The sequence below is a fragment of the Hylaeus volcanicus genome, chromosome 3 (assembly GCF_026283585.1).
Source record: "Hylaeus volcanicus isolate JK05 chromosome 3, UHH_iyHylVolc1.0_haploid, whole genome shotgun sequence".
Taxonomy (NCBI): domain Eukaryota; kingdom Metazoa; phylum Arthropoda; class Insecta; order Hymenoptera; family Colletidae; genus Hylaeus; species Hylaeus volcanicus.
This window is the reverse complement of record NC_071978.1, coordinates 3,162,863-3,184,854: the sequence shown is the minus strand read 5'-3', so window position 1 is coordinate 3,184,854 and position 21,992 is coordinate 3,162,863. Positions and strand designations below refer to the sequence as shown.

The window sequence follows — 21,992 nt, the reverse complement described above, 5'->3', positions numbered from 1 at the left end:
GGTCGATATGATCGCAGCTCAGATGGCGCAAATGGATTTCAATGAAAATTAACAGCAGCATTGTCGATCGAACTCTCGATACCGGTGCTCGAGAATGTCGAGTGTGTTGCCGTGTCCTTGATATCCTCTGCAACCTGCACGGCTAAACGCAGCGTATATACCACCGACGGATCTGCATTATATACGACGGTCGAGTAGATTATGTGAAGTGCATTAAAGCGAGCGCGGGATAGATGCAACTTGCAGTGCTGCCGATACATTTCATCTTCCACAGAAGTTCCAATCGACCTTCGGGACCTCACTTTTGGATGAGTTTGAGTATGACTAACTGGGACTATTGAAATCATTCCATATGTTTGAGTAAAAATTGCTTCGTATATCGGAACAAGAAATATTTCATATATCCAAATAGAAATTGTTTTACGATCCCAGTCGTCTGTTTCGTACAACCTACACTGGCAAACACACGATGCGTACAACTAACGTATGTATTTGCGTTATATACGTCGATCGAATAGGTTACTCGGGGTTCATTAGGGCAGGTGTGGGCGAGATCAAAATTGCCATGGTGACAATGCACTTCTGGCTCTGTGGAACTTTCAGCTGACCTTCGGGACCTCAATTTTGGATATCCACGAGTATCGATCGGCCTCGGATTAATGGAATCGTCGAAATACCCGTGACAATCGCTAATTAATCTCCAGGCTTTGATATCCGAGTGAAACGACGTTGCCGTGTCCTAGACGTCAGGTACGTCGCGAAGCTCCATTGTCTAGTATGTCGATTCTGTCCTATTATTCTCTTCCGTGACTTTTCCCGCGATTAATGGAACTCGCGACTCGTGGAAATAAATCTAACCACGAGTTCTCTGACTCCGGAAACGGAATCGTTGGGACACCTGCGGGCGTTACAAATATAAACGAGCTCCTTTTTTTTTCGAAAATTTAGTAGACTGATATTTTAGCAAACAAACAAAGGGTTATTTTTTAACTGAGCAGTCATTAATTTTGGTGCGCGGCAAATCTACAGTTTTGATCCTAGTATTTGTGCCTATTGAGCCAAGTTTCTGCAGAAGAGGATGTACCAAGCGGCGATATTTCCCCTGGTCATGAATATGAGACCCTAAATTGGAAGATGGTGACCCTGTTGTTCCTTTCGGCAAGTAATTACGTGAATTAAATATTATCTGTAACCGCAACGTGACAAAGTTTCAGAGTTCCTATTCTCGTTTCATCCTAAATTATCCACACGCACGCGCGTGAACGTAGTCCATAATTCAGGGCAGCAGCTAAAACTTAAGGGCGGAAACAGTCCTACGGATGGAGTCGTGAGCTGGATTGATAGCTACGCTGTTCCTTGACTGTTTCCCGTCGCATCTTTCCCGCAAGGTCGATGGAATAATTTAAGGTCGACTTGTCCCGCTCCCCCTGCATCTAATTATAGCTCTCTCTGCAACGGCTATAAATTCCGCGATTATGTACATATCGTGAAGAGGCTTACGTCGACCGGAAGTGTCGCTTTACCTTGACCTTTCTCGGATCCCTCGTGAGGTTTCGTCGCCCTAAGGGAACCCTGCTTAATTTATACAAAAGGACCAGCTTCGATTTCGGAAAGCGGTCAAGCATGTCACGTTAACATCGGAACTTCAAGCTTCCGCGAGCGTGTCGTCCAATCTGCGAATCCGAAACGTGTAAAGGGCCTGATGGAGCAATGAGAGTGTAAACAATCCACTCGAATGGCATACGAGTCCTAAATAGCCACGTCTACAAATGATGAGAACCTCGTTCATTTAGGATCCACCAAAGGTCTTCAAAGGCGTCTATGAAACGATTGATAGCGACACACCAATGTTCGTGTCGTCCCTAACAGGTCAAGACGACGAATTTCGAGGGTCAACAGTTCACTTAATGACGGCCATCCCTGATCGATACGCAATTGCATTCGGACAGAAAGCTCCAGGAACGAGGAGTTAACAGCTATTACGAGAGCCCATCGAAACGATATTTGCACGTGTTAAACGTGCTCACCGAACTAACGTCGCCCCAGGCTTGCGTCTCTTATTAAAGACGACGCCGCGCCATAGACAGCCGGCTGCCTCGTTCGTTATTTGTACGTTATTCACGATTGATTATCCCGCGCAGGTCGCGCGGCAGGAAATAGCTCCTCCAGCGGCGTAAGCGCGCGGCTATTTCGAAAGCGCGTCGATGTGAATCCCCTCCTGACGAGGGAGACGCGTTACCGAGCAACGCGCAACAGAGTTATGGCTCATTTAACCCGCTGCCGCTTGTGAGTTGGGTGAAGGGCTGCGAGAGTACGGGTTAAAATGAAGCGCTAGCTGGAAGATGCAGGAACGGACTTCCTTCGCGCTTGTAGGGGGCCTTGCACTATGCTTTGTCGGTCTTCAGAATTTCTTCCTCTCAGCAATTATTAACCCTTCTACAGTTTGGCCTGGAACGTTAACAAGTACGGTGTTCTTGTGCAGTGGACATGATTATAATCTCATTCTTATGATCGTTCGGGGGCCATTTATAATAAATGCAACTTTGTTTAATAACGAAAACCATAGATATTTCTTGATCCGTGTTTCATCACTTGTTTAAACAGCAAAAGGATTAACATTAGCGTACGGTAAATCCGAGAGAACCGAAATACCAACCCTTCGAAGCAGACTCGGTCAATGTACGGCTGCACTGTAATCTCTTACATAACTATCTGCTTGGCGGGCTCACGTTAATATTAGTTAGATATTCTAGACGGGTGAAAATGAAAAATCGAACAATCGCGCAGCGTTTCCAGACTAAGTCAAGAATTATATGAACAAATTTAAAGGAGCGTTTATTGTTAATCCAAAGTTGTGACTCGTGCTTCCAACAGTTTAACATCCTCATCTACGGTCGGGGATCCTTATCAAGAGGAATTCAATCACCGAAGTGTTAAGGCGTGTAGCGATCAACGATCCAAAGTAGAAGTTCTTGTGCACAAAGTACACGGTATTCCCTGCGAAGCGATAATCTACGCTTAGCAGCTTAAAGGGACTTTCCTCCAAAGGCTTAAACGTGTTGGAACAAATTTTGCATATTTCGCGTTCTAAGCAATAAGGATAACAGCGACGCGCATACCGGGTAACAAGAACACGCTCTACTCAAAGTAGACACGTGACTGTAACTGGCGCTGAACGCGCGCGTCCCTCTTAAATTACTTCGTCCTAAATACTTCATTGACATTTTGGCCGAAGCTCAGCTTCCGACAAAGACGCATTACAACGGTGCTTACTCGTATTCGGAACATGTCGGGATTTAGACTGTAGAGGACTTGTAATTAACGGCGCGTCATCGTAAATCTACGAGATCAACTCGTTCCGCTCGAAATTTCTGTTTCAAGCACGGTCGTTGAAAAGCGTCACACGCACTGAATAACGGTTCAAACGTATCAAATGTGCGAATTGTTTTGTTTTCAACAGAAATCATCATTTCTTTTTATGACAGAATTTGATATAGAATTCCACTTCGACTTGTTCTTGGTCTGTATTACATACCTCATCCTGTACCACCGAAGATGAAGATGTAGTACCTTTCATGGAGCATGGAAAATAACAAACCAGCACGTACACCGAACGTACATGGAAAGTGAGTTAAAATAGAAGTCAAACGCGTAGGTGGAGATACATGCTGGAAAGAGAGCATTGGGAGCTATTGAACGCAGCGTGCTAAATGCATTGAGTAAAGTAGGATTGCAGAGCAGTTATTGCACTCGGCGAGAGGCCAAAGTTGTGTAATTTAACAATCAACAGGTTGTGATCAATCGCGTCAAACGCTTTTGTAAAGTTCGATCAAATAGTACATGGACTACGAAGAGAATCGACAGCACGGAGGACAGTATCACAGATGTACAATAACGCTATTGTAGGACTCTAGCTGTTACGAAGCTCAGATTGGAAACCCGACACAACATCAGTCGAACCAATAAACCTTTGTGGTTGCAAGGTAGAAAGCTCTTCGAGGACTTTAGAGAGGAAAGAAGTTCAGGAAATAGGACTACAAGAATTTAATGAAGAAGAATTAAGTGTTTTGGTGACAGGATGGACTGTGGAATGTTTCCAAACTGTGGGAACTGGAAACAAATAGCGAAGCTAAACCTGGTTGAGGCGATTCTTTTAAAGACATCAAAAGTATCCCGAATAGAAAACTATCGAAGAATAAATTAACATTGAAACAGGAATTCATGATAGAATGTTCGGTTAAGGATTAGTATTCCTTTATATGGAATATTAACTTGGCGTCCGAGGAGATTTTCCTTGTCTCGAGGCACGCGAGCAATAAAATTTCGTCATTTGCGACCAATAAAAGCAAACTTTATTTCCGTAATTCAACCGGGATCTCCTTGTCACGTTCTTTAAATTGAAATTCTTCTCCGATATGTCTGCATTCTTCTTGCTCAAGGAGTGAGACTTCTTTGAGAGTCAAGGGTGACAGCATTTCCAACGTTTAATGATATCTCGAGGGAAACGATGAGGTACAGTCAAAGCAGCCCTCGAAAGAGAAGAAAAACGCGCATCTATCGAACGTAATAACGACAAACGCGAAGCGTCTCTGGGGTTTTATGAGATGGCGTGTTTCTTTGTCGCAGGAAATAAACTTCTCTCTGAAACGTGCCGGTCCAATTTATTGTACGCTATAATTTAAGGAATGTTAAAGTATAAGTGTAAGTATACGTAAAGTTAAGTTTGATTTTGATTTTATGTTTCGCACGAAAGTGTATTTTCCTTCGATAACACGCACTAAAGGACGGCGAGACCAGTAGATTTCTCCGAAACTTGTCATTGCCGACATCTTTAAGAGAATAAGTAGTAAGTGAAAGTAAAAATGGAACGAATTAATTTTTAGGTTTACTTGGAATAAAAAGGGAGAAACGCTGGCGTGAACAGCTGAAACAAATGTTCTGGAAATTTCATAATTCAAGCGATACTCTCTTCGTATTCCATTACCGCGTAACTCGTCAGAAACTGCCATAACATTTTAATTATGAAGCCAAGCAAACACGTTCCAACGATACAGGATAATAATCGCTCAAGTTCCGCGCAATGCTAACGGACTAATTACAAACTTACTTTTCGCTAATTGCTTCTGCAGTGCTATTTGTTTGCACGGCTATATCGCTGCTTAAGGCCGAGGAAATTGCCCGTGAAGAACGCATAAATTATGCACCTGGTCAATCATGCATACGCAGTGGCGCGAACAGAAAATCTTGCTGCTTTTTTTTCTTTCAAGCGTTCGTTATTTTTGTCGTTGTTTCTTTTTCGACGCCACAAAAATGCCCTTCGCACCGGAAATAAGTGAAAAGCAGCACGACGGTATTAAATCTCCATCCTCAACGCGGCTCGCGACATTTTCGCGTTCCGACGTACCAGGTCTCCGTGACGGCCGAAAAATACCGTGAAAGTATAACTCAAATGCGACCGTTCCCAGCTGAACGCGGTAAATCATTTGGAGTTGTCCTATTAGCATAAAATATTTCCAAAATTATAAAATAATGACTACGCGTGGCGAGCAATTTATTCAACCTTTCTCAATATCCTCTTGCGATCATTTTTAAATTAAAATGGTGTCTGTATATCAAACGCACGATCTGGCAGTGGATTGAACATTGGTGTAGGGATGCACACTCAGGAGTTGATAAACATTTTGTTCTCCACGGTAAATTGCCAATATCTTCCGGGCGTTTCATAAATATCACGCGTACACCTGCCTCTTGGAAAACATGCGACCGTTCGTTACTGTCTGTACGTCACGTTCGAAACGTAACTCGCGTATCTCACCGGTCGTATATTAAAGGGCAGAAGGAATACCATTGTATCGTGCGCACGTCGTATATTTCATTCACGTTATGGAGTCATAAAGTATCGATAGGCCGGTCGTGTTGTTCGCCACAGTTCTACGTACTGTAAAGTAAGCGCGCAGCATCTGGGTCGATACAGGCCGATATACAGAGGGGAAACGCAACTTAATACTATTACCTAATGCTATCTGCGAGAATTCGAAGTGCAGGGCCGATCGATAGCCATAGGACTGAACAGATTTGCGATTTATACCGCAATTCTCTCTCGCGAATGAAACGTTCATCCACTACCGTTTGATTTGAGCTTGTGGGTAGAGTGGTAGAAGTAAAAAAATTGCATTGGCAATATCGATGTTACATTGGGAAAACAGAGAATTTACTTGATAACAAACTGAGAATTCGTTACGTAGATAAAATTGAGTTAGTGGATCCGATACTTGATATTGGCGATATGTACGAATAGCAAGCGTAGGTTGTACCGAGATGGGAGGGTGATGGACTATGGATTGTTATGAACAAAATTGTAAAGAAACTTCAATTTTGATTTCAAAGTTCGATTTCCTCCACGTCGAATATCGTCCATTTTTTCGTGCCGAATCACAATCTTCTCGATAGTGTTACCTATTACGAAGCGTCCCATGTATCCGCGCCAGATAAAAGATGCGTTTTACTCCGAATTTCGTATGCAACGAAATACGAACCCCTTAAGATGTATCCGCAGCACAGAGAGATTCGGCATTAACGATAGAACTTCGGTTACAGTACTTTCGTCAATTCGCGGTTCGAATACCGAGCGATTCAATCGAATCGAGAAAAGCTGCGGTCGACGAGCTTCGCGGCAAAGAAACTGGTACCTTTCGGAGAGGTCTAACGGAAAATGGGGACGAGCGTGTACGCGGTCGAGCAATAGGCGCGTTTCGTCCGCAGCTGAATTTCGAAAGCCAAGCACGGTTGTTCCGAATAAATCACGGGTTCGCTCGTTTCAGTCGACTGCAAAGCGCAGGTCCACGGCCGGGGCGGATACGCTCTCGAGAATAAAAAGGCGGATGAAGATGCGGAGGCTTAAAGGGAGGTAAAAGAAGAAGCGAAGCGGCCGGAATGCAAAAGAGGAAAGATAAAGCTCGCCTTTTGATTCCGACGAAACGCTCTTTGATTCGCAGAGAAAGCTCTTGGAATGCCTTCTCCTGGGCGACAACGATTCTCGAGGAGGCTCGTGGACCGTTTGAAGCCGAAGATACGGCTGGAAATAAGAAGACGATAAATTCACGGGGCGAAATCGAGGAGGGCTCTGGCAACGGCCACTGGAATATTAAGTTCTGCGGAAACTTTTCTATGTTTCTTTTAACCTTTACATTGATAAAATAAATATACGTGTACAATACATGGATTAAATGATATGGTAATTTATTATTCCTCCTGAAGAAAAGCGAGAACTTTCTATAGAGCCTCATACTTTGTTTCGCTGTAATAGGTAGCGCGTATTATTTCATTACCAACAGCGTGCAGTTGTTTCACCGGCGCACTGGTAATTGCACACCCGTTTCCACGCGTTTCTGGTGATTTGCGTAGAATGCCAGTGCGAATCGGACACCAGTAATTTGCGTCGAAACAATAGCTCTCGAATGTAATGAAAGTTAATTCCAGCGCCGTGATTCGGTGGCGAATTTAATCTTCACAGTTCGCCTATTCATTTTCCAGGTAAACGGATCTTGGAGCCTGCCAGGGTTTGTGTGCGATTTTTACATCGCGATGGACGTCACGTGCAGCACCAGTTCCATCTTCAATCTCGTAGCCATCTCCATAGACAGGTGAGGCAAATTAAGTTTAATGTTTCTAATAAAGCTTCTTCTATACTTCAATTTATCGAAATCGACACTGAACCGCAACGGAATATAAATTGCACTGCATTCGCGATACGTGGTATCGCAGAAGAATTTGTAACAGCGATTGCCAAGCAAAGAGAACACCCAAAAATCGACGAAATGCGGTTGACTGATTTAACCAGTTTACGTGACACGGGTAACAAACACGAAGGTGGGTGAAAAGAACGGGTCGAGGTTGCTTTTGCGACCGCGGAACAAATTTGGCGTCGCAATTCTCGGTGAATCAAATTTCCCAACGTCTCGACTTAAACAGCCACGAATAAGTTTGGAATTCAAACCGAACCGATTGGTAGCGCGTTGCTTCCTCTAAAAAATGTTGAACGCTCGCGTACAAGTTTCATGTTTTTCCGAGGGAGCTGGAGCTGGAAAAACGAAGCAAGCCGGATCGTTTCCTTGAAGTTACGGAAAATTGATAGTATTCATTCGACATCGCGGGGACTGTGTACACTAATATGAATTGCGTTTTCCGTTTTTCTTTTTACTTTTCCTTCCCTCGAGTCGCATTGAACGCGGGACCATAAATTCCCAACGTACAAGCTGAAACTAACTTCGCGATACCGTGTCGCTCGTAGTTTGAAGCGGAAACCCGTTCGACCGGAAATGAGTTCGGACGAGTGAGTGATACCGCACTTCCCCGGATCCGCATGTTAAAATATGCACGCCCCAATGCAGAGAAATGAGGATACTCTATTAAAGACCGTCTTGTTTTTCCTTCGTAACCCACGGAATCTGAATCCTCCCAACGCATTGTACGTCTTCCAGAAATTCTCACGGGCGAGCGTTAATTTAGCGATTCGATTAATCACCATTTCTTTGTGCTTCTTTTACGGCTGGAAATACGTAATCCTTGCGATTAAAAAGGGCGTAGCTGGTTACCGCTTACAAAGCGTGGCTATGAATATTTATTTCTGCTAAACCGTTGCCTCGGTATTTAATTCGCAATTATCCAGAGATGTCAAATTTTTGTTTGCTCTTTTATCAAAGGTTTGAAAAGGAAGTACGACGTTTACCGAGGTTCGTATTAATTCAGGACATAACTTGATCCAACGTCGATTCGAGGTAAAACGACGTCGATCGAGTCAAGGGACACTGTACCATGCGCGAAACTAATTTAAATTGCAGATACATCGCGGTGACCCAACCGATAAAGTACGCCAAGCACAAGAACAATAGAAGAGTTTGGATGACGATACTGTTGGTCTGGGCGATATCGGCCGCGATCGGCAGCCCGATTGTTCTCGGCTTGAATAACACTCCTGACCGAATACCGGACCAATGCCTCTTCTACAATACAGACTTTATCATCTACTCGAGCCTATCCAGCTTCTACATACCCTGCATTATTATGGTGTTCCTCTATTACAACATATTCAAGGTAAGAATTATCGAATATTGTTGGCAGATGCGGAGGGCTTAGAAATCTGTTCACTGGCCCGTATGTGAACATCCCTCTTCGACCCTCCCACAGATGAAAATAACCTACTATTTACGGTGCCTCTAGTCATACTAAAATAGTTATCAGTATTGTCTAAAAATCACATTTTCATTATTGCGTTTGTATCCAATTAAGGCAATCTGGTTCCACGCGGAAAAATCACAGCGATCTTTTTTCTCCCGGGCAACTTGTTAGTTTTTTGTACAAGTAGCTCGATTAACTTTGTTGCGGTGTTCTTTTCTGGACGAATTCAACGTCAGGAATACGTGTAAAAAGCGCGCAGTCTCGTATCGTCCCTATAACGACGTCATACGTCGAGGGGTAAAATCCCCGAAATTATGCAGATACAATTTTAACGCCAGTTGGAGCAAAGTGTACCACGGATTCGGGGTGTTTCGCGATTACGCTGCGGTCGATCGTAAATACGTTTGTTCCGACATTTTACGCTCACCGAGATTCGCACACTGTCCTGTTTACACGGTTTCCTTCGCTATTGCGGTATTAATTCCCAATGACGCAGAATGTCTCGACGCTAGACTGAAGCACACCTTAAAGTACCCCTTAAGCATGGCGTGATAATTATATTCCTCGCTTTACACGTCACGGACGTGAAAGCGCTCGAAGCTTCGCGTAACGCGAAATTGCATACTCGGAGCCATCCGAGCCATCATTTTATGGGAAAATCCTCTTTCTTACATGCTGCTATCCCGATGTATGAAAAGTTAACGAATCGCAACGTCACGACACCGTTGATCGCGACTCGCCGATCCGAACGTTGACGAAAAATAAAACGAGTGGTTGAATTAGAGAGATGTAGTTTATTGTATCGTTCTGGAATAACTTTATAATGGAAAGAGTCTGTACCAATTGTGCATTGTTCGTGTATCGATTGTTACTCGTTTGATATTTTTGCCCTTTCGGAATAGTTCTTTGTCGGAAAATATCAATGGTCAGGTTTGTAGTCTCGAAAAAAGCTGTTTGCTGTGCTAGTGTGGAATTGTCCAATTTGCAGTCTACGAACGGAACATTAATTAGATTCTCATGCGAACGACAGCTGCCTCGCACAGCCTGCTGAGGAATTATTCAATCGTTACCAAGATCGTTCGTAAATTTTGATCATATCCCGTCGCCTTCTGCCGTAGTCGTAAAAGCATCGTCGCGTGGTTTAATGTCGGGAGAGGAACGATTTCCTTCGAAACATCGATGTAGAAGTATGAAATATCTTTCTTTTATATGTAGTCGTAACACGATCACGGAAGGTTGCGTTTCTCATAATGCGCCGAGCATCTACAACGGAATATCCTAATATATCCCGATGCGGAAAATATTTTCCCACGGAGGTGTCGCGATAAATCCCACTGTTACGATATGTGTAGTCGATAATGGTTGGCGGACGGGTTATCCGCCCGCGCGTACCATAGGAAGATTTATTTCACGCGTTCGCCGTCCTCGTACCCTGATTTATCCTAAAACACCGATTTCAATCTACGAATAAACCATACCGTTAGCCAGAAAACAATCTACTCGGCGCGATCATTTTCGTAATAATCATCGCGTTTAGTAATTCTTTTATGGGCATAGATATGCTTCCCTCGCGCCCTGATTTATCCTGAATCAGCATTTTCAATTGAACGTTTCCAGGCGTTGCGGAACAGAGCGAGGAAAGCGAGGGCCAACAGAAAACCGAACCTGGGCGATATAAAACCCGGCAGCATAATCGAGAACATCGCCAATACGCGCAGGTGAGTCGACAGCTTCGCGTCGATTTCGCTGTTCTATTCTTGAATTCACGAGGAATTTTCTAGGCGTCCCTTTAGCATCAGCTCCGGTTAAGGGAGAAAACGAATGGAAATTCTTTCACCGAGTTTCGGAAATCCGCGAGAAATTATAGTCACTCCGTGCCAGCGTAAAGATCCCTGGCGTCTTTTATTGCTAGTTCACGCAGAAATATCGACGCAATAAGTAATCCTTTGTTCGAAATTCTGCGAATCGTCCACGAGTTTGTCGGCGGAGAAGAGTCGAAGCCAATACTTCGTTGATTAAGAAAAGTGCATGCGTCGTTCTCAGGGATGGTCGGCTACGCGATAACGCCCACCTCTGATCATTCTTTTGCATGACACAGTCTATGGGGAAAGATGCCGTTCCAATGTAAACTTATCGCCAACGATATCTACTCGTGCTTTAATCGTGCAAGTCGTATATTCAACGCATGTTGCATGATTCCCATGAGAATGAATCCGAAATTCCACGCAAAGAAACCCAATCTCGACTTCCTTTATAGATCCCACAGGGTGGTTCGCGTAGAATAAAATCGCTTGATGCCCGGAGGGTTAAGTGCGGGGAATATATTCGCGAGTGGGTCGCGCGACGTCTTCCTCCGCTTCAGCCAAAGACGAACAGTCTTCATTTGGAATGTGTCGCGTACTCGAGTAGAGTGCCATTTTTTTCAATTTTCGCTCGTATAACTCTTGCATTCCAACGAGACGATTTCTCACGGAGATTGGCGTTCCCGAGAGATAGAATATGTCGCCAGACGAAGGAAAAAGCCCGCGTGGATAAGAAAGGCACGTAGACGCGAAAGGCTAAGGCGAGGTTAAGCCTCGGGCATCTACGGATAATACGCTTTTCTCGCGAGCAGGCTTCATTTCCGTTGTCCCGAGGTCGGCGCACTTGCCTTGAATAGCCAACTACTTCGCCTTCGATTTAATTGCCGGCTTTTGTGCCCATCTGTTCCCAAGTGTCATACGTTTATTCATCGGCGAGCCCTGTTGGAGCCTAGAGCCTACCTCTTTTCTTGCAAACCGATATGGACGCACGTAGACTCGTTTGTCGGTGCAGATGATTTAAAACCCACTCCGCCCTATTTTGGTTTCTTCGAAAATAAGAGAAGGATCACCGAAGCGAATGCGTTCGCGGAACGCAGAGCTGCAACTGGGAAAATAGATCGTTTTCCAATTTACATTATCCTTCCAGTAACTATTTACTTATCAGGACTCCTGATTCCATGTTCTATAGATGTAGTCTACATTCGTTTCGATACCCAAGATGAAGAGTCGATTTAATTATTATTTACATTGCGTATTGGAGTGGCGTTGTCGAAAGTGCTTACGAGCGTCGGTAGATGTAATTGATTAATATATTGTAGCGAAGAGAAGTTCGAGAGGAGACTTCCGAGAAAAGGACTTCCAGATCAAACTCATTGATGCGATCGGATTAAGAAGTTCCTGATCCGCGCGAAAAGTCTGTCGGATCTCAGCGCTATCGCCTGGCACCAGGGATGTTAACAACGACACAACGGTTCTCTAATTATTATTTATAGGTCTCTCCCAGGTTGCCGCAGTTACACAGCACAATGTATAAACACCGTCGATAAATTAGACTTAGATGTTCGTTGCGACGGTCACATTTTGGCTGCACGACCTCGTCTTTTCCCTCGGGTCCGATGTATTCAACATAATCTCGAACTCGCGTCATGCTCCACAAATTCTTCCTCTTCCTATTATTCTCCTGTTCTCCCGTGCCCTGTATCTTCAGCATCAACGTCGGCGCACTAGGCCAACTAAAATCTGATACGTTCACGGTGCATTTCATCCCAACAAAAATTTGTATACAACTGTTGTTTTCCGCCCTAGGTGTTTATACCTCCTATATAATCTTCTACGCACTGTCTCGGGGCAGTGCTCGATCTCGTGAGAAAATCGCCTTACGCAAGACCTCCGTAAACAAAGGCGGTTCGCAAAGTTGTCCCCTGATTCCCAAACAAGACCGTTTCATCCCTCACCAGAATACCCATAAATAGCCCATGGCTGTGTTACGTTCTTAGATAAGGATAATGGTTTCAGATATTAACCCTGTCGGATGTTAAGTTAACGTTGAAATTTCCCGCACCACCGAAACTTCGCCATTTGTTTTCGCTGGCGCGCCGCGCGAAACTTCGGAAAACAAAATTATTAATTGTTTTCACGTGCTTGTATCGACTATCAACGGCGAGAATTTACGACGGGCAAACTCCAATTTACGACTACGGAGTTCCGAGGAGTTGCGATCTCTAAATGGAACTGCGAATACCGAGGCTCTCGCCTATTCGGCCTGGAACGTCATCGGATACCTGTAATCCGATGACTGGAGCAGGCATGTCTATGGATGTGTTCATATTATCCGGATAATACTACAATCGAGTTTCGCCGATAATTTATACGCACATCTCGCGTTGATTTTACAGGCCACGACTCGAACGTGCATGCGTTATTCGAATTGGTAAACGATGTTCGGACTCCCGGTAACCGGTAACGGATTGATACCGTTGAAATTTTAGGCATATGTCAGATTTGAACGAAAAATAAATACGTGGACATTTTTATATAGTATCTTAATTTGTGTTGAACTATATTTTTAATACTTCGGAATATAAATCCATTCACCCCAGCTCCAACTTCCCGTAGGGACGCCACCCACCGAATCGCGAAGATAACTTTCAACGAAGTAGAAGGGTTCCTTTGTCCGTCAGCAAAATTCCGTGCGAACGATCGTCAGACGCAAGCATAATCGCTTTGTGCATGATAAATTAATTTTTCTCCTTTGCCGGATTAACGTCGCCCGTCGTCGAGGAATACTAAAAGCATGCTAAGTGTAGAAGCTTTTTTTTTAGAGGCTTTTGACTAAGATCACGTAGTGGGTATTCTGTGGCAAGGTTTGCGGAGACCGCGCTGGGAGCAGCAGCCCTCGTGGCTCCCGGCATGGAAGAACCGACGAACACCGCGTCTGGGAGCAACGAAGACGAAGACGAGACACCCCTTGATCCCGTCGTGGTCATCTCGAACGACAAGAGCACGGAGTTCTTTTTAGCCACGGTCGTCGAGGAAGCAGCGTAAGAGTCCAATAAACTTCTCGCATTCTACCCGAGACGAACATTCGCGCTAAATCGTTGTTATCTTTCAATTTCGCCCGTTTTCTCGGCACCTTCGGGTCCCTGTAAAATTGTTACGTCCGCGATTTAACGAGTACTATTTATATCGGGGACGTACACGGCCGACAAAAGTCGATATCGACGTTAAGGCGGGTCGTTTCGAAGACAATGCGCTTCTACGTGGATGTGAAACTTGAACTCCAACGACTGCCTAGACTTCGTATAGGGAGGAATATATAGGTCTTGTTAGAAGTTTCGTTTCGTGGAAGAATGGATATTTTATTATTTTATTTTCTTCTATATACAGTCATTCCCATAAGTATTCGTACCCTCTACATCTATCGACGACATTTGTCTAAATTAAATGACAGGTTTGGTGTTTCCTAATAAATGTTTCATTAAAAATATTATGATGAAAAATTCATTTGGAAACACCAAATCTGTCATTTCATTCAGACAAATGTCCTCAATAGAAATGGAAGGTACGAAAACTTATGGAACTGGCTGTATTTTAAAAAATGCGCCATGAACTTATGAACTACAACGAGCAGCTGCCTTGGTGAAATGTTAAGAAAAATTGGTTTTCCGAACACCCCGACTAGTTCGTATAATCGAGAGTTCTATTGCGTACAAGGAAAGTGCCGAAGCGTGCAATTGTTTCCAGAAGGTCGTGAAAAGGACGCAGTATTGAAAAGTTGAGGAGCCATTCCCCCAAACCGCGAAAACTTTCTCGACCAAATTAACTCAAATCGAAACAATGGTGCAAGAACGAAGTCCAAGTCGGTTGAAACCGTTTAGCATTCAGAGTCTTCATGGTACTCAACGGATAAAGGACGAATATTTGATTTCCTTGCTCATTGGACGAAAGAAGTTTTCGGTTTCTTTGGAGGACGAAAGTCGATCTAAAGTTACATCTTAATTGGTTAGATTTGAGAATTAAGATAACGTCAGTTCTTGTATGTCAGGACCGTATCTCGGTCTGGCATCTTCTGGAATTTCGCGAGCCACCGACTAATTGCAGTTCGCCCTCTATTAAGGAAGATACTCTGGTCAGATTTCACGATTAGCCTCCCGCCGCGTGACATTCTCAAAATGTCAGGTGCTAATCGAACGAATCGTAGGTCGTTCTTTTAATCCGATCCCTGGAACTGTTATTGCAGGAGAGGCACGCCAATTCATTGGCGCGAAGCGTGATCCGCGACCGCACACGATTGAAAAATAAAAGCAGACTCTCGATAAACTAGTTCACTGTGAAATCGATTCGTTTGATTGTCGACAGTCCACTGGTCCAGCAAGTTGGAGTGGTTACTTTATTGATTGAACGCGGAAGATGCAGTTCAAATGATGCTACTCGCGTAACTACATATTTTTCGCTGGGATCACCATACAATCCCTACGAATGTTCGTCTCAGCTTGTCGTCAAAACACTTCAGCTCGCAGGTTCGGAGTCACGTGAACGTGACTGGAAACGCTAAAATCGCTCGCAGGAATGCTACTGATACTCGAATTGCAGTTGTCGTTTCAGTGCAGTGGCTCAAGCGCAGCTGGGAACTCAGAGCGTCAGGAAAGATTCCGGGTACGACGGTGCTGCGAGCAGCATGGTGGTTCAGGACCCACTGGAAGCGAACTCCAGTCCTAGCCCGAATCCACGAGGTACCTCGGCACCGTCCTCTTCCACGTCCTCCTCCCCGCCACCTAGAGGTCCGGCTCCGAGCTCCAGCTCTCAGACCAAGAAGGACGGCGCCGAGACGAACAAGCAGGAACTTAAGAGGCTCAAGAGTACCGGTACCCTTCTACCTCTTCAGCTTGGCCGGACTCCGAGCGTCTTGTCTGGTTCGTCCACCTGTAAGAAGGATAAGAAAAACGCGGCCTCAGGCTCGAGGTTCACGATATACAAGGCTAACAAGGCCAGCAAGAAGAAGAGGGAAAAAAGCTCGGCGAAAAAGGAGCGCAAGGCCACGAAGACGCTGGCCATCGTTCTTGGTATGTCGCATTGATTATCTTTTGTCGATGTATCATTTATTCTATTGAGGTATTTAATCTATTTATTCTACTGTCGGTAAACGTAGTGAAAGTTACATTATGAAGAAATTGGTATCGATCCTCCGTATTAGAAAAATCCTTCGAAGATTCTGTGAATTTTCTTACTTTTGTTAACGAGCAACGCCACTGTCTCGTTAATAATACTTGCAGGTGTGTTCTTGATCTGTTGGCTACCGTTCTTCACCTGCAACATTATGGACGCGCTTTGCACGAAGCTCGAGGCTACCTGTCAACCGGGCGTCACAGCTTTCATCGTGACCTCTTGGCTGGGATACATGAACAGTTTCGTGAATCCCGTCATCTACACTGTGTTCAATCCCGAATTTCGCAAAGCCTTCCACAAGCTGGTCAGCTTTTAAACGGGCGATTCCGTTCACAATTGCGTTTGTCTTGGAACAGGGAGAATCGACAAGGCACTGGACAATCGAACAGCTCAACATTTGTCCCGGCAAAAGGTACGCAACATACATTTTTCCTCTTCGCACATCACTATTTATTCTTTGGAATTTTTGTGCATTTTCCCGATGAACTGGAATTTTTTTCTTTTCGTCCATGTTCCGTATCAAAGTAATCTAAGAATAAAATAACTAGAAATTTTTTGCTCACTTTTAAAAATCCAGTATTCCTTCCTAAGCTTCGTAATTAAAGTCACCGTATTATCGAAGAGAGAATTAAATTTCACGCCATCCTCGTATTGTCCATCAGAGAATCAGACGACCGGTAATACTCTCTACGCAGGCGCATCCATCCGTCACGCGTCACTGTTCGAGTCCCTGGCGATGTCAAATCAAAGGTAACGTGCGTCAATGTTAAAGCTGAATTACCAAACGAATACTTAGACTAATTAGTCCGATAAAAGGAGCATCACGGTATTAGGCACGCGATAACGTGGATAAAATGTCAAATGGAACAGTCACATGTATTTTTACCATGACACGACTTTTCAATGTTATTTGTCTGGTAAATAATTTTCTGTTAATTGCATCTGTTGATACATTTTCGCCTTCCTCGAAAAACTTCGAGTAGTGTCATCCTCGAAATACATGTACGATGAGAACATCGCCCGAGCGGATTTGTCCGAGGTAGCGAACATGGCGTTAAAACGCAAGGGTGATGGAGCGTGTAATCGACGAGCGAGCACACGTTGTAGATATTATACTTCGTTGGATATTAAATATGCCGTGGCAGTATTACCGTAGCTCGTAAGATATAGCAATATTGTTTGGCTCAAAGCAAAAGAACCGAGGACGCCAGTTCTACGATGAACTGTTCCACGACCTGTACATTCGCGAATGCGATTCACTGTACTTATATCGGGTACTTTGAAGTAGAGGAGGGCTTGACGACATTGTTATTTATAAAATATCGATTAAGTAAAATTTATTTAATCGAAAAAGAATTACGTAAAGTTACGTTTATTCACGCAAACTTCGTCATTTTTCGTTGCGTACGTTTTAACCCCAATTTTATAAACAATTTCATTCGATGAGTTATCGACAAACGAAAAGCCTGTCTCTAGTTCGAAGTACCGTCTTCTTCGAAACGATTCTATTGCCATTTCGCCAGTCGAGCCGCCTGCAATCGAAGTGCACGGCAGATCGAAGTGCAAGTTTCCTGGATTCTCGGGTCGCGAAACATGAGCTTTTCGCCAACTTTGCAAATCAACACGGAGACTGAGGGATCGGAAACTGTGTTCTATGGTCTTTTAGAACCCACCCCCGCGCGGAGAAGGAACAGAAGTTTCACTCGTCGAACACGTCCGATACACTCCGTAACCATTTCAACTTTCGCGCACTCAAATCTTTTCCATCCTTCAACGCGAAACCGTCCCAGAATAGCGTAGCTCGAGTTACTTATTTCCCGGACCATTTGAATTCAAACTTTTCTCGATATATTCAATTCGAGGAAACTTTTAAGAAGATCCGCTTTATCCCTGTTTTCCTTCAGTGCCGCTTAAGGACAAACACCGCAGTCACGATTTCATAAAATCAATTTTCCCTTTCGTGTTCTTACTATCCAACCTTGCATAGAAGTGAAACCACTAATCTGATTGACTTGAAGATTCAACTGTATAATGTTCTCGCTGTATGTACAAAATTTCGTTTTAGACAATCTGAAAAAGATCGATGTCTTTTAAAGCAACGTGGAAAGGTGGTGCTTGCTGTCAATCATTTCCGCGTTACGTCGCCGTCGGTTCGAGCCTCGATCAGAATTTATGTACCGCGTATTGCGCGTTAACTGCTTCGAGCGTTCCCGTCCAACACCGAGGAAACGAAAATCGATATACGAGAAAGGCGTCCCCGCTCGTTTTTGCCTGTGCTACGAACAGCGCAGAGGAATTCTCCCGCGAAGATAAACATTGTACGTGCATGACCCGTTCGACGAAGCAGACAACAGGACACGAACGACGCATCGGAAATACCTGTATCGAACGTATCGATACCGTGCAGTGCCGCGCTTCTTGTTCCATCGCCGCGAGGGACCACGAAGTCTCCCACGAGCGAATTTTCAAACATATCAGTAAGAGTACGAGACACGATACCTGTCCGTACATTGGCATCCGAAACGCGTCTACACTGTCACACGTGTACCAGGGCGCGCGAAACGTGGAAGGGAAACGATATTTCTAAACCTTCGAAACAAATAGGACAAACGTACCAATAATAAACGTTAAGGAAAATGTAATGTTACATCGTCCATATTAACATCGTATAAGATTCTCGATTTACTGAGAACGATCACGAAGAGTTTGCGTTTTCACGTCTGTGCTTTTTTATGGTCCGATCGTCGCCAAGGAAAGTAAATAAAATGAGACTCGATGGGCTTAACGCTCTTTCTACTTCCCTTTCCCGGCAAAACCAGCAAAATCGTGCAGTCTCTTCTTAGTGTCGAGACAGAGTAAATATAGCCGGGAGGCGTACCGCCCGACTTCTTTGATACGATGAAGTTCCTTTTTCCGTTCGATTCGCTCATACGATACTTGAGACGGATTTCTAGCAAAATAAATACCGAGTCTTCAGCGGATAATGTCTTCGCAGCGGCGAAACTAACTCTGGAGTTTAATAACACGGAAAGTGTCGACCACTGGCGGCTCATTGCCGATTGGTACGTTTACCCTAGTTTGAGCAATTGAACGAACAAGCGTTTCGCGTGACCCGCGCTGTCGCAATAACGTCTACAATCAAAGCTTTTTACTCTGTATGGGTTCTACGAACACGTTCTATCACGTAGTCGTAAGCTTCCAATGTATATTTGTAAATAATCGTAGAGTAGAGATTAACGAATTATCATTCGAGCCGCAGCGATTGGCGCTAAAGAGATCCTAGGTACACCGCAATTACTAACAAAACACTAAAGGTAACGATAGAGAGTGTATCGCTAAACGCTAGGCAGAACAATAGGGAAACTTCTTCTCGATGAATTGTGATAAAGCTACCTTTTACTGAAACTGTGCGTTACGTCGTAGTTCGTTTCGGAGTGAGAGATCCTGATTACTTCCTTTCGCTCTTCGAGGTTTTTTCACACGGAAACGTGGCTGTCAGTGAACAGGTGTTAAATTTGCGTTACACGATGCAGGATCCTTTATAGTTCTATAAAACGTTTATGTGACATACCTGTAATTCTCACGATATGAGAACCCGTTGAGTATGAAATTATTATCGTTTGAAAATTAATGTTCTCGTTTTTACAGCTCGAAAATCACATGATGTCAAAAGAAATTGTAATACTAGTGAACGTCGTCTAAGTGATACTTGATGGGTTTCGTAAAGAATTATGAAAATCCGTTTAGTTTTGCGCGATAAATCCACTGTCGACCGACTGCAAACTTTATACTTTCGCGGTATTTAACTCTTGTTTCCGAAGAAAGCCCGGTGTAATGGTCGAAACGCTTAACTAATGACGACAATTTGTCATTGCTGCGAAAATTGCTCTTAGAACGAACGTATATACCCGATGTCTACAATTGCCGTACCAATTAGGAGGAATGAAAGACTAGCGAAAAGAAGAATTACTGTCTCATTTATACGCTTCCGCAACGCCGTAAGGAACTTTTCACTCCCGTTATTCCAGCCAGTGACGTTTTAAACGTGCTCCGATTCGCGGTAGATCGCGCCAGGTGCCATTTTACGCTGTCGCGAGATAAAGGAACCAGCCAGAGATTATTAATTGGCGAAGTTCTCGAGCTTCGCCCTCGATCGTTAACGGGGAAGCGAAAGTTCTTAGGGGCAAGGCCGGAAACACGGAAACGATTGTCGAATTTTTTCGCTCGCGAACGAACCTTTGAACCGAAACCAGAAGTACCATATTGCCATTAGCGTCTTCACCCTCCCGTACGCCAATCCTTTTTGTTTCATTTCACCGAAACGCGATAAGAAAATTAATGAGTCTTGCGAAATTGGAGCAACCGAAAACGCGTTTTATCCATTAGTTTATTGCTTCCCCTTTAATTATGTTCTAGAAAAAAGCCTCACATGGAAAGCTTTTATTTTACGTCTCTTACCAACCTCCCTGTGTAATATAGGTCAGAAGTCGCGTAAAATCGGCAACTACCCCAGGTCTAGCTGCAAAACGTAATTTAGCCGAAGCGTGCTTCCGCGACGAGCGAAAGTCGACAAAGCCTAGCATTTTACACAGTGCTGATTTGTAGTATTAATTCTACATCTTCATACAACAATTGTTTTTGTAATTTTAATTACGTATACAAAGTAGGATCCACCGATGCCTACCAATCCATCAGAAAGCCGAAAATTTGTTGTTGTTTATTAATATTTAATTGCAAATGAGTAACTGCCAGCTAACGATTCTTCTCATTTACGGCGTTAGAAAGTATCGAGAGAAGTTCGTGTTCGAGACAACTTCCAGTGAGACAATTGTTTCTTAATGTTCGAAGAAGTTCTTCAGAAATTTGCAGATCGATTCGTTGACAATTAATTGAAATATAGTATTTCTTCTCTAAATTTCTGAAAAACTTCTTCGAACGTTAAGGAACAATTGTCTCACTGGAAGTTGTCTCAATGCGAACTTCTTTCGATACTTTTTAACGCTGAAAATGAAACTCCTGCGTAAAATCGGTGTATTTTTCTAACCTGGATACGTTCCCTTCTCTGTATATAGATATGTATGTACATGATAAACGTATGCAATGTACCTGTACACTATCTATGGGACGAGTATGGTGTGGCGCTGTACATCTGTGTAAATACATATATATTTAGTCGACGAAGAATGCGAGCGAACATGAATGCCTGCAGGAGGCTCGAGGAAAATTCGCCGGAATTCTGAAACGAACCCCGTATCACGCGAGGTTGGATTCCACCTCTGCGAGACGGGAGAAACAAAGGAGATTCGTGAAACAAATAATTGATCGAAGCGTAACGGCTAAAGTGTCCAGTGGAGAGTGTGTGTCGCTCTGGGTGCGAGAGAACTATGTTTTTCCTATGGATTTCTTAATTATTACTACGAATGGTCTATACAGGGCATAGATGTAAGCGGTGAATCTTTAATTTGCCGAGACTAACGATAAGCGAGATGAAACGAAACAAAGAAACAAAAATGAATGTCTAAAATGCTGTATGTACCGATGGCAATACTAATACATGTTCACACGCGAAACACGGACACGATCATTCAGAGACACGACAAACCGAACACACGGACACTTGTTAAAATTAATAAAATATAGTATAAATTAACGACGGCTTTTCATTCTACGTGTCCCGAGTGAAGGTAAGTTTATAGCATAAGTCGTATACATATAATACAATTGCAAAACCATGCTTTCGACCATTGTCAGTATTCCGTTAACCGCACATAGACGCCTTTCCCGACATTTCTCCTCCTTTGTCCTTGCGTCCTGCGAAGTAGGAAGTCTCTAAATATCAGAACTTCA

The 21,992-nt window shown here is 43.8% G+C and overlaps 1 protein-coding gene across 3 annotated transcripts in view; it reads left to right on the top strand.

Annotated features, from left to right (window-relative positions):
* LOC128873684 (dopamine D2-like receptor) overlaps positions 1-21,843 on the top strand; it is a 140,816-nt gene extending 118,973 nt beyond the window's left edge. Inside the window, exons 3-9 of one of the 3 annotated variants that reach the window (XM_054117415.1) lie at positions 7,534-7,643; positions 8,841-9,093; positions 10,795-10,895; positions 13,826-14,020; positions 15,573-16,042; positions 16,253-16,557; positions 16,808-21,843. In XM_054117415.1, the coding sequence (XP_053973390.1) occupies positions 7,534-7,643; positions 8,841-9,093; positions 10,795-10,895; positions 13,826-14,020; positions 15,573-16,042; positions 16,253-16,461 (1,338 nt within the window). In that variant the 3' untranslated portion in view covers positions 16,462-16,557; positions 16,808-21,843. The remainder of the gene's footprint in view (positions 1-7,533; positions 7,644-8,840; positions 9,094-10,794; positions 10,896-13,825; positions 14,021-15,572; positions 16,043-16,252; positions 16,558-16,807) is intronic. The other 2 variants (XM_054117417.1, XM_054117416.1) reach the window with 2 other exon arrangements.
* The last annotated feature ends 149 nt before the right edge of the window (positions 21,844-21,992 follow it).